The sequence below is a fragment of the Centruroides sculpturatus genome, unplaced genomic scaffold (genome assembly GCF_000671375.1).
Source record: "Centruroides sculpturatus isolate CEXI.00-Female unplaced genomic scaffold, Cexi_2.0 scaffold85, whole genome shotgun sequence".
Taxonomy (NCBI): Eukaryota; Metazoa; Arthropoda; class Arachnida; order Scorpiones; family Buthidae; genus Centruroides; species Centruroides sculpturatus.
In genome coordinates, this window is record NW_019384798.1 from 1,224,504 (window position 1) to 1,237,655 (window position 13,152).

The following is a 13,152-nucleotide window of genomic DNA, read 5'->3' on the forward strand; positions in this document are numbered from 1 at the left end:
CTTTTTACCATTTTATACTAATTTTTTGAGGGTAGGGATGAGTTTTATAAAACAAAAGTATAAATGTTAATGATTTTACTTAAGTCTGACTCTACTGGAGATGCACGCGATCTCCTCGACCTTTAATTAACCACCATTAATAGCATCAAACATATCCATGGAATTTGCGTTTTTGGATTCAGGTGTCAAAATGTGTTGCTTTGCAAAAAACTCGCCGAGGGTTAAATTTGACGCGATTCCCATACCTTCCCTCATGTATACATACCAGCTGGGAAAGTAAAACTACACATTTTAAATATTGCATATTATCTCTTTTTATACTATTTAAGTATTAAAAATATTTTTTAAAAACAATAAAATTTGAATATATGTTTGAGAAACAGCTTATATTTAATGTTATGAAAAATAATTAAAATCGGCAAAATTTTATTGAACACTGGTGTAATAATCACTTTTGTCACATTAAAGTAGGATTATAATAACCATCACACATGACAAGACCTTTCATTTTAAATATTTTCATGATGTTAAATAATGGAGAAATTAGCTTATAAAATTTTATTTCATATTTTTGAAATACATAGAAATGTAATAAAATCATCATCATAGGTATTTCACATGTAACAGCAGAAATAATCTGGCAGTATACATAAAGTATTTCAGTTACAAATCAATAGATATCAAAATTATTTATACCTGATCAATAAGTTTGGACAGAATTTCCATAAAATATTAGATATATCAAATTAAAACAAATGATGCATGCACAGATTTCAAAGTTGTGAACCTTACAAAACTAATGAAATGTTTCTACTGAAATAAAACAATGTGACCTTTTCACACAAAAATACAATTTATTAATTATTTCAGCTATTCCAGTATTAATATTTAATAAAAGGCACACCTTACAATAAACTTTTTTAATATCAAATAGCATAAAATGATGGTATAAAATTTATGGCAATGATGATAACATTCATGTACAAGATAGCCTTGTCTGGATTGCAGAGTTGAAACTTTCAAGACATAAAAGCAAAGGAATGCTATTTTTTTTTTAATTTCTACAATGTCAATTATCAACAATATTGCATTGTTAAAAATTATCAAAATTTATCACCACCATTAGTAATTATATCCCAAATAAGAATAGACAACAATATAAATTCTGGTTTTAATTTCTGAAGTACATTAACAATTTAATAAAAATCTATCTTTAACTGTGAGTATATTTTACAGTAGCAGCATTCACAATTGAAAATTGCAGAACCAATTACAGGATTTTTACAAATTCATATAATTTTTTTTATAAATTGACATAATTTCATCAAATTTGTCAGACCGGCACACAATCCATGCAAGACAAACTCGTATAAATACACAAACAGTATATTATTATTGTATAAATGTCAAAATTTATATATAAATTTGATATAACAAATTGCCATTATATATATTCAATCATCATAAGGCACTTTCAATAGAAGTTCTATAAAATTGTTGTGCAAAATTTTATTTAACATTATTGCATTTAAACCATTAAAACAGCAATTATTCATAAGGCACATCTGAATTAATTTCCAACATTGTATATCATTAAAAATACAATAATATATATGCAGTAAATACTATTTTCAAATATTGATATATTCAAAATCTGTCAAAAATTTGTGCTTAGTAGGAACATGTCAGTTATTTTGTTAAGAAAATACATTATTATTATTATTATCTACAATATGCGAGGCTATATTTTGGAAAGCATAGCCCATTGGAAAAAAAATGATAACTGAATATTTATGTTATTTGATAGATGCCTTAATTTTTAATGTACACACATAAATATTGAAATATACAAAATGGAAAAAAAAAAAAAAAAAGTAATACTTGTGTAATGCATACATTCTTCTAAATAGCCATATAAAATTCTTACAATACTCACAAAATTAAAATTAAAGGAAATAACAACCAGTGAACAAGATTTAACTTTTTACCGGGCCAAAAATTTTCTTTATGAATCGGAAGACAATCTTATATTGTACTTTAAAACATTTATAATTAATTCCATGTGAACATAACACAGTTTCTTAAAATTTAGCCTATTTATTGTGGCCTATCATACTGTTTAAATATAATAAAAATGGGAACTTTTAGAGATTCAAAATTAATTATTGCTTCAATTATTTGGAATAAAAATTTTTCTGGAAACTACAAATCAATTACTTGAGCAAGAATATCTTAGCTAAAAATATTTTATATATAATATATAAACCTTATTTGAAGTTTATTATGCAAAAGTAATAGAAATCTGTTGGAAAATATTATATTGCATGATAATATAAATGGAATGGATATAGTTGTCTAGTAAAAACGATAATATGTTAGAACATTATCAATATAATAAACTGAAAGCTGATGTTTTGTTCTTAAAACATTTATGATCGAGCTAATCGCAAGACATGAAGAATAACTTCATCAACAGTTTGATTATTTAATAATGTTTTTACAGCATTATCATCAATTACGACGGTGAATAACAATTTTGAGTTTTCTCTTAAGCGATCCAAATAAGAATAATTCTCTTGAGTAACTGGTGTATGACCACATCTTCGAATAACAGATTCTAGTACTTCATCTACTGGTTTGTCTGGCCATCCAAATCCTTTCAATGTTGGCTCATCTACCAAAAGACTTAGCAACTCCCGTATGCTTTCACAAAGACTCTGCTCATTTAATGTCCTCGATAACGGCATGCCCGATGTACTTTGATATGTAAACTTCTTGTCTTTCTCGCTTATTAATATTTTATCCAGAAGATCCCTGTGACGTTTTCTCATGTGACGTAATAGACAGTCTTTTCGAATAAATGCACGGCCACATTCGTGACAAGACCTTGGCTCTTCTTTAGTGTGAGTTAAAAGATGCAATTTTAGAGATGGTTTAATTGCAAAACATTTTGAACAGGTTGGGCACTGGAATGGTTTTTCACCTGTGTGCAGAACATAGTGACGAGCAAGATCTTCTTTTCTTGTAAAGCATTTGCCACATTCTTGACATTCAAATGGTTTAATCTTATTATGGACGTAATTCATATGCATTTGCAACCTGGCTTTACGATTAAAAGTTTTACCACACTGTTCACAACGAAAACCATTCTGTCCAGTATGATAGAAAAGATGAGCTTTTAATCCTCCTGCTTGAATGAACTGCTTACCACAAAATTCACATTTATGAGGTCTGACTCCAGTATGAATTCTCATGTGACGATTCAATGTTCCTTTCAACGTAAATCTAATAGAAAGAAATAAAAACTTTAAAATAATAAATACATAGTTTTACATTAAGGTATATTTAAATAAGTCAAAATTTGAACCATTTTAAAAAATCATATAATTTTGATTTAACAGTTTCAATGAACCTTTCCTAAATTAATACTGAATATCTTTGATACATACTAATTATATCTTTATACAGTGGAATGTCACTTAATGAGCATAATTTGTTCCAGAATTGTACTCGTAATGCAAAACACTCGTTAAGCAAAACAATTTTTCCCATAGAAATTAATGTAAAATATGATAATGCATTCCATACCGGAAAAAGAAACACTCAAATATTTTATGTATAATGTTTATTCAAAGAAAATTGTACAATGTGCATTGTTAAGGAGCATGAATCATCATCATCTTTTCTTCTGGTGCAGAATGAACCAATCTGGAATGAGAATTCAATCGCAGGGGGAATCACAGATAATATGTTTGATAAATACTCCAAATGATATGCTAAATTCTTGGGCTATGTAAAGGCTATAATTAAATATTAGAAATTAATTATACAAGATGGCAGCATAACTGCCTACCTCTAGTCAAATTAATTAATTTCTAATATTTAATTATAGCCTTTACATTACCCAAGAATTTGGCATATCGTTTGGCATGTTTATTATATAACGGGCTATGGCTGTTGATGTTTATATGTAATATGTGTGAACACAAGTTTGGAAAAATGTGTGATCACAAGCAATACTAAGATGCTAGTGGAATGAGTGCTAAACACAGACTGATGGAGCATGTGCACAATTTGGGACTTTCCCTCTCCTCCTCACTCGTTATGCGAAACATTGCTCGTTAAGCAAGGCAATTTTTTACAATTTATTTTGCTTGTTATGCGAGGTTCCACTGTATTATAAATATTATGACAGTGGTTGATATATAGTTGAATAAACAATTTTAATTAATTTTTTTGTTGTTATTTTTATTTAAAATGCCAGGATGAAGTGAGGTGGAGAAATTAGCCTAAAAAGAAAGGTTGACTCCACCATAAGGACTGTTTGTTCCCAAGGTGTTTAAAAGGATGTTAGATTAAGAAGACACTTGTGTGATACTTCTGTGAATTAAATTTGTAATGTAAATTAAAAGTAATAACTAAACACACTGTTTATAATGAAAAATAATTATTTTTATAAAGTATCAAAAAATAACACAAGTTTCATATTAAAATTTTCTAAGATATTTGATGTTTTAACAAGTTTTCTTAACTTTCAGGTATGAAAAAAATTAATGCAGTAAAAAATAAAAATTTGCAGTGAAATGCAAATGCAATAAAATAATTTTGCTACACATTAAAAAAATAAAATAAAAGTGCAAAGGTGCAGTTTCTATACCTAGCATCTTGTGCAGTTGGCTATTGCAATTACAAGGCAAAGCAAAGCTTCCAAAGATTTATAAGCTAAACACTCAATTTTCAAAAGCCCATTTTTTGAAAGTGCTTGAGAAGTAAGTCCTATTATTTGGACAAGGAGTTGTTTGTGTTTAGGGCTACATGCTCATCAAGTTTTGTTTGGGTCTTTCAGTTGAAGACCCAAACTGCCCATCTCCTTGGAAGTATAAAACACTCCAAACTCTAACTGAAAATTCTTACCCCTTCACTAAGTTAAAACAAAATACTAAGAATAAAAATGCTCTGTACACAAGGAATGCATTACCAGTTATATGCAGTCATGTAAAAATTTATATAACATGAGGACTTAATGTTACACGTTTTCTTAGGAGAAATAATGTTACTTGAACAGTGCATTACACAGGGTTCCATTGTACAGCAAAGCCCCACTCAATGTGGGGTTACATTCTGCATTTTTAAAAAAATGGTATTATGGAGACATACATTATCAGATGATTTTATGCAAGTTTAAACCTAGACCTAGAAGTTGAAGAAAATATATATCTCTAGATGACAAAATTAGAATTTTGTATGTATACTAGTTGCAATTTTTTATTGCATTATATGGATGTTCACTATACTGTGTATCAAACGCTTCCTGAACAATACCAATCTACAGGTAAACATACCTATGTTAACAATGCTTACAACATTTTCAATATAGAAATTTTTTCAATTTTCCTGGTTAAACAGCTTTTTACTCTTAAATAAATTTTACATGCAAGTAGCTTAAATTTGTCTTTATTTTAAATCAGATCATAAGTTTTTGAAGACATTTCAAAAGGTACAAATTTATAATGTCATGAAAAATAAACTTAATAGATCAATAATATAGTATAAAATCAAAAATTTGTACATTATTGTACATTTAAATAAGAATTTAAAATTCTTTAAATTATTATTCTAAATGTACTAGTTGTACCCAGCAAAATATTTACAGTAAAAAACTTGTTTTTAAATTATATTAAAATAAAAAAATAAAGTAAATAAATTTAACTAGATAAAATCTCTAAATAAACAATATTTTTTTGTATAAATATCTTCACAGATAATTTGCATGCAGAAATTTATACACAAGTAAACATTTCATTGAATGTGATTTTTGTTTTAATTATTATATAACAGGCTATGGCTGTTGATGTTTAAAAGTAATACATGTGAACACAAGTTTAGAAAAATATGTGATCACAAGCGACACTAAGATCCTAGTGGAATGAGTGCTAAACACAAGACTGATGGAGCATGTGCACAATTTGTTTTAATTATTTCTAAATTAAATTAAATAGTAAAATAGATGTAACAGGGCAAATCTAAATTAAATAAACTTCAAAATAATGTATGAAATGTAAATTAATTCATACAATTGAATACAATTCATACCTTAATGAAACAGAAAGAATTTTACCTTAGCATATTCTGTATAAATAAATAAATTTAAAAGTTATAACGTTTCCAAATCATTATGTTCTAATATTCTTATTACATTTTTATGTTGTAATAGTCTGATGAAGACAATTCAATTATTATTAAAAATACTTGCAATTATATCTTTATATAATTAGTGTGTGTGTTAATTCTGACTCAGTTTATTTATACAATTATTTGGCACAATAATCTATAGTGAATTCCTTTGATCTGCTCAATACAATCTCCATTTCTTTCACTAACATCCTTGCATCTCTTTTCTAACAGTTGAACACTTAGGCACATTTCCAGAGTAACTTTTGACCACTCATCCCGTAAAAATTTCCAAAGACCCTGTAATGTTGATGTTTTACTTTACAAAGAAATAATCTGTTTAAGGTAGCCAGTCTATTAAATTTATGTCAAAATTCTTGACTGGAATGTCACTTTCAGAAACAAAAGTATATCCCTCTCTGCTTTCAACTCTTGGAGATAAGCAGTCATAAAGTTTGCAACATGGCTTGTTGCTTTATCAAAGTGAAGAGTAACTTTTGCCTCCTCTCCTGAATAAAGGTGAGACATTCCTTATTCAAATATGGCTTCAACACATCAACATAGTATTCTACATTCATCTTTACATTTTTTTTTACCATCTTGACTAGCAGTATTGGTCCTCTTCCAGTCATTCCCCCTACAACTAAGTCCAACAGGACAATCAACTTTTGTGGCATTTTGAAAGCCATTCTTTTGGGATTTGCTGGTCAGCTTGAACACACAACATTCTTCTAACACCATTGCAGTTGTGCAAATAAGATGTATGCTTTTATCAAGAATTGTTGCCAAATTCATATCTATCTCTAGCAAGATGATGCTCTTACAACTTTTACCTTTTGATTTGTTTTTTTGAAACCATGTCCTGTTCTGTAATTCTGGCCTAGTGAACATTAGTATTGTGTTGTATTCCAAAGACACATGGCAAGTTTTTCCATCAAATATCTTTATTAGTTGAGTTGATACAGTACATTGTTTTGTACTCGTTTCAGGCTTTGCCCCCTCTTCAGTCAACTCAAAGTGTAACCAAAAGTTCACTGAAGAGGGGCAAAGCCCAAAACGAGTACAACTAAACTAATAAAGATATTTGATGGAAAAACTTGCCATGTGTCTTTGGAATACAACACAATACTAGTGTTTACTAAGCCAGAACTTTTACCTTCTTGTCATTTTTGTGAATTGGGGTAAATTTATATGCGCCAGGCTTTTGAAAACCATTGCTTGCAAATCCTTATGATTTTATTGTATGAATCACCGGCTGAAAGATTCCCAGTTGCTTTGCAATGGATTGTTGGCATAAAAGATTTTCTTTGTCTATCAACAACTAAACTTTCTGGATTATGAATGCTATGCACCTTGTAGACTCCTGGAAAAACAAGCTTAGAAACATTTTCTGATATTGTCTGTCACTTTTTTGTCTTATTCCTAATTATTCTGATCACTGTGCTCTGAGAACATGTAATGTTTTCATTTTTATCTCTATTATTGCCTGCAAAAACTGCATAATCTAAAAATGTTTTAAAGAAAAGTTTGAGTTTTATATTTGAGTCAGAATTAACTTATCCTCTGTATTGAAATAAACATGAACAACAAAAGTTGTAACTGCTTAAGATATACCAAAATGTATTAGTATTAGTGTTTTACTATGTGAAAAATATTTTATCATATATTACTTGCCATGCAGACTATTGTACGTTGTTTAAGAAATAACTTCATGTTTTACAGTACAGGTATTCCTTGCTTAATGTGAAATTTGATTAACATGTAAAATTAATTGCAGCAATCCCTTGATATATATGATAGAAGTTTTAATTTGCACAGCTTTACCAGCTGTCTTTACTTAATGTAGATACCATATTTTGATTAATGCAATTTTGATATACATGGTAAAATCAAGGGATTAATTAACTGCACTAATCAAGAGATACCTATAGGTATTTTTATTTTTAACACAAAATAGATTCAATCTACTAATAACATTAATATGCTTATATATATTAACATATCCATATTATTATACATAGTTTCTTTATAGCACTGACAATAACAGGATTTTTGAAAATGTTGAAGAAACTGCGTACAAGAAATATTTATCCTATAAAACAATATTTTAAATGAAATTAGTAAAAAGCATCATAATCATCCAGTAATATGTTACTGGATGATTATGATTTTGAGTTTAACCTATTCGATGTTGAAATTTTTATTTGTTGCCTGTGACGCCATGTTGAATTTTCATCGATGTTAAGCCTAAATTTTTTTTAAAATAATATCGCGTGTATCGTAAAAAGTTATTTTTTTATGTTTCACAAACAAAATATATATATTGAATAATATAAAAACGAAAAAAATTTTATTTTAAAAGTTCGTTTTAATATAAAAATTGTGACATGAAGCAACATCTAGTATCAAAAACGTTCCGATGTAAACACGGAAATATTCGGGATCGCCCACGCAGGTCAATGAGGTCAACACAAATATTTTCGGGATCAACATAGGACAGGTTAATCATGTTACGATTAAATTTTAACAAAATCATTTTTCCCCTTTTGCATTAAACAAAGGATAAAGAGTAACAGTTTAAATAAAACAAAAGCCATTTGATTAGACAGATTTAAAAATTAAAGTATAACAAATATAACGTTTAGTTTATTCTAAATCTGCAACTTTCAGATAAATAATATATGAAAATGTCAGGTTGAAGAATGTATAATAATCCTTTTTATCTTTAAATCAATACTGAATAATTTACATATTAAGTAAACTGAAATTTCATAGATTTGATAAAATGATAAAACTGTTTTGTAGCTATTATTTTGTAGAATTATGATGATAATAATAATATGTCAAATTCTATATTTAATTGCAGATTACTAATGATTGAAATTTTATAAAAGTTTTCTTAAAGAAACTTTAAATTTTTAAAATATTATAGAAATTACTTATTTTGATACGCATGAATAATTTGCACATGTTTATACATGTTAAGAAATAAAAAAATATTTTTTAATTAATACACATTGATAACCATAAATCAGTGAGACTTATTAAAACTTTACTTACTTGCATCCACATTCAGTACAAACATACGGCTTTTCACCTGTATGGATTCGTCTATGTTTAGCCAAGCCACCACCTGAAGGAAATGTCTTTGAACAAAATTCACAAGAAAATGGTCTCTCTCCTGTATGTGTACGAATATGGATTTTAAGAAGAGATGTTCCATGAAATTGTTTGTCACAATATTCACATTTATATTTCTTACGTCGGGCAACTTCTCCAGCATGAGCACGTAAATGTTCCCGTAAATTGTCCTACAAGAAAAATTATTGTTTCAAGACTTATAGCAGACAAAATAAATAAGGCATACAATCTTATCATAGCATAATAATTTATTTACAAAATGATAATATAAACTAGACCTTTTTACCATTACAAAATTAAATAAAAACATACACTACATTCATATTTTAAAAATCCTTGTGTACTTTCAATATGATAATCTTTAAGGATGCGAATTATACAGAGTTGCATCAACATTAATTACATAAAATAGAATATTAATCAAATACTAATTTCTATACTTTATATGAAAATATAAAAATTATCTGAAACAATATTTTTCTAATTAATTAAAATAGATGTATTAAAAATAGTTAAAGTATGAAAACATCAAAGTATGCTCTAAGATGTTAGATCCAATTAAAGAAACTATACACTGAATAATCACTGCATTAGGAACACCATGTCTGAAGTGGTAAAAGGATGTCCTGTAATTGTCACATCATAATTCACTGCAGTCATGATATGTTGACCTGTCATTTACATAGTAGAAGGCAACAGATGAGCCAACTTGAACAACTTTGAGCAAGGACAGATTGTTGGGGTCCAGTATTTCTAAAACAGCTACAGTCATGCACTTGGTTGTTCTTGTACCAGTGTCCAGGGTGAACTGCAGTGGATGTATCTTGCACGAGCATCCACCAGAAGATCATACAGCAGCTAGCCAAATGCGATTGATTCCAGAGGTAAGTAATGTTTGTTAAGACTAGGGATTCTTTCCTGAGATTCCCACCGTTTATTCCCTACAAGAAAAATCCCGGGAAATTTTATTTTCCTGGGAAATCTCCATTTCAATAATAATTTATCATGTCATGTTTTCTTTCTATCATTTATTACATGAAAAGTTGCATCTTAAAGACTCACCTAAAAGAGAAATTTTGAGGTTTCATGCTGCATATTATTACTGTACCTACGTTTTACAAGTCTCTACTTGTTAGTTCATGTAATATCTATGTATTGTGTTTGCGCATCATTGAACAGAGGAGCGTTCGCTGAAAGTAAATATCACTCATCGCACTTTAGTTTCGAATTCGCATTTATAAGTTAAGGAATTTGTTAAAGCTTACATTCCCATTTATATCCTATTGTTTGTAACTGTAAGTGTGATTATTTGAAATTTCTCTATTAGTCAATTACTCGTATTTTACAATAATTTATTTTAATATAATTTATAAAGTCAAACCATTGGCGTTTTCAGCTGCAGGTCTTTTTGTGACCAAATTGAGAACTAGATTAAGTGATCAAAGTATTGATCATTTTTGTTTTTTGAAATCTTATTATGAAAATTTATAAGTTTTTTTTTTGAGAGAGAGATTTTTGTTTTCATAAATTTTTTAGTAGTATTTTTTATGTTCAACTGAAAATAATTTTTTTTTTGAGAAGTTATATTTTTTGTTCAATTCAAAATAATTGTCTTTTTTCTCATTAAATTTATGGAATAAGTATATTTTTTATTTCATCTTTAGAAATAAAATAGTATTTTTTTCATAATCATTATTATGTTCATTAAAACTCCCAATGAAATGTTTTATTTTACTTTCATCTTATAATGTAGGAGAACATAAATTAATTGAGCCTAATGCGTCGGTATGGGTGAGATTGGCCCTACACTTTTAGTTACTTACTAGAAAATAAATTAAATTATTCAAATTTATGATATTCCTGTATGATATTTTTTATTCATATGAAATTCTATTTTACTATCTCATCCCGGAATTTCGGGGAAAAGAAATTATTTTTCCCGTAATCCTGCTAAAGGCAAATTTCCCGAGAAATGAGAAACCCTAGTTAAAACTGGTATCCAAACAAAGACATGACACAGTGAAACAATTTGCCTGCCAGAACTATAGTGGACATGTTTTGACAATGACCATGTCATATATGTTGTGTCTACTGGAATGTTATAGCCATTAACGTGCATGGTGCTTCTGTTGATCACATGTCACCACAAACAACACCTCATATGGGTGAGGAAAACACATTATTGGAAGTTGGATATGTGGAATAAGGTTGTCTGGAGGGACAAATCTTGTTTCATGTTAAACAATGCTGATGGTCCAGGTCTGAACCTAGCATAAGTATCATGAAGCTGCATTCCTTGTTGCACATTTGAGATTCCATAAGCTGGTAATGGCAGTATCATGATCTGGGGAGCATTCTCTTGGCAAGGTCTAGGGCAGGGGTGGCCAAAACGTGGCGCATGCGCCAAATGTGGCGCATTGGACGATTACAAGTGGCGCTTCAGTTAGTTCTGAGCAAAATTGCCAGATTTGGCTTTTTTGCGATTAAGAATATTATATAAAAAATTAAATTTTTTATAGTCTGTCATGGCAAGTTCATTTGTTGCACAATTCGTTACAGTCTATTTTGCAGATAAAATGAGTGTTCTCCACATAGTAAATTACAGTGAACGCACGTATTTTGAGTCTTGCGATCTTTATTTCCGATCAGTTTACAGGCGTGTAAATGGCAGAAAACATTTATTGTGATTAAAGTTATTCCAAGCTGATCTTGTTCTCAGTGCCAATAATTGTGGTGCAGGGTAATCTTTACCAAACGAGACTCTGGCAGCAATAGCACCATCATGAAGCAATAGCCCTCTCATACAAGAGATTATTGTTGACTATTGTAAATTGGTGCTTCAATGAACTGTCATAAATTAATTAATTCAACTGCGTAATAAAGTTATTCCTTTTTCTCTCCTAAGCGAAGCAGATTTATTCTTATCTCTATTTATCAACCCCTAACATTGAACGTAAGATTGTATAAAAATTGTTCGAGTTATATGGCGCATCTGAACTCGTCTGTGAAAAAATTGGCGCATGGTATGCAAAAGGTTGGCCACCCCTGGTCTAGGGCCATTGGCTGTCATCCTTGAATGGTGAACGATACATGGACTTGCTAAGTGATCATCTGCACCCATATCTGCATCCATACCAAGTTGTTTCCTTACAACAATGCCATATTTTAAGGTAATAATGCACTGTGGAATAGTTGGAGGAACATGACGATGAATTACACACACTTCCTTCCCCAAAATTCTTCAGATTGCAGCTCTATTGAACATGTTTGGGATATGCTGAAATGTGCAGTGAGGTAGTCACCCACTTCTCTGTTAAATGTGCACCAACTAATAAAACTTCTCAAGCAGGCATGGGTCCAGTTAAGACTAGAGAATGTTCAGCATCTGTTAGACTCCACACCCATGATCATCCAGAAAGGTGGACCAACCCATTATTAGGCAGGTATTCCTAAAGTAGTGATCTTTCAGTGTAAAATTAGATATAAAGGTAGAGTCAAATCACTATCTTGTATTAATATTAATAATTGAATTGATTTTAAAATTTAATTTAATAATTTAGATTATTCCAGAAAAAACCAACTCTGAGAAAAACTCAAATCATAATGCTGAATGAATCAACATGCTTATCTTGCAGGTTGATTCATTATCTTATAGTACATTATAAGTTATACTGCATGAATCTGTCAGATCTTTTCTTCCAGAATTATGAATTTGACTAATAACTATACAGACTAAGTTGAAATCTCTTTGGATTTATGAATTAATATTAATATAAGATGGTAGTCCAATTTGCCGACCAAGTTTAAACAAATTTCTCAAGATGATACTACTCTCAAGGA

General features: G+C 29.4%; 1 protein-coding gene across 1 annotated transcript in view; it reads right to left on the minus strand.

The window, feature by feature from the left end:
• Positions 1-523: 523 nt before the first annotated feature.
• Positions 524-13,152, minus strand: part of LOC111629449 (gastrula zinc finger protein XlCGF57.1-like) — a 33,034-nt gene continuing 20,405 nt past the window's right edge. The window contains exons 5-6 of the mRNA XM_023373351.1: positions 9,232-9,482; positions 524-3,285 (exon numbers count right to left, since the gene is read on the minus strand). Of these exons, the coding sequence (XP_023229119.1) occupies positions 2,430-3,285; positions 9,232-9,482 (1,107 nt within the window). The 3' untranslated portion in view covers positions 524-2,429. The remainder of the gene's footprint in view (positions 3,286-9,231; positions 9,483-13,152) is intronic.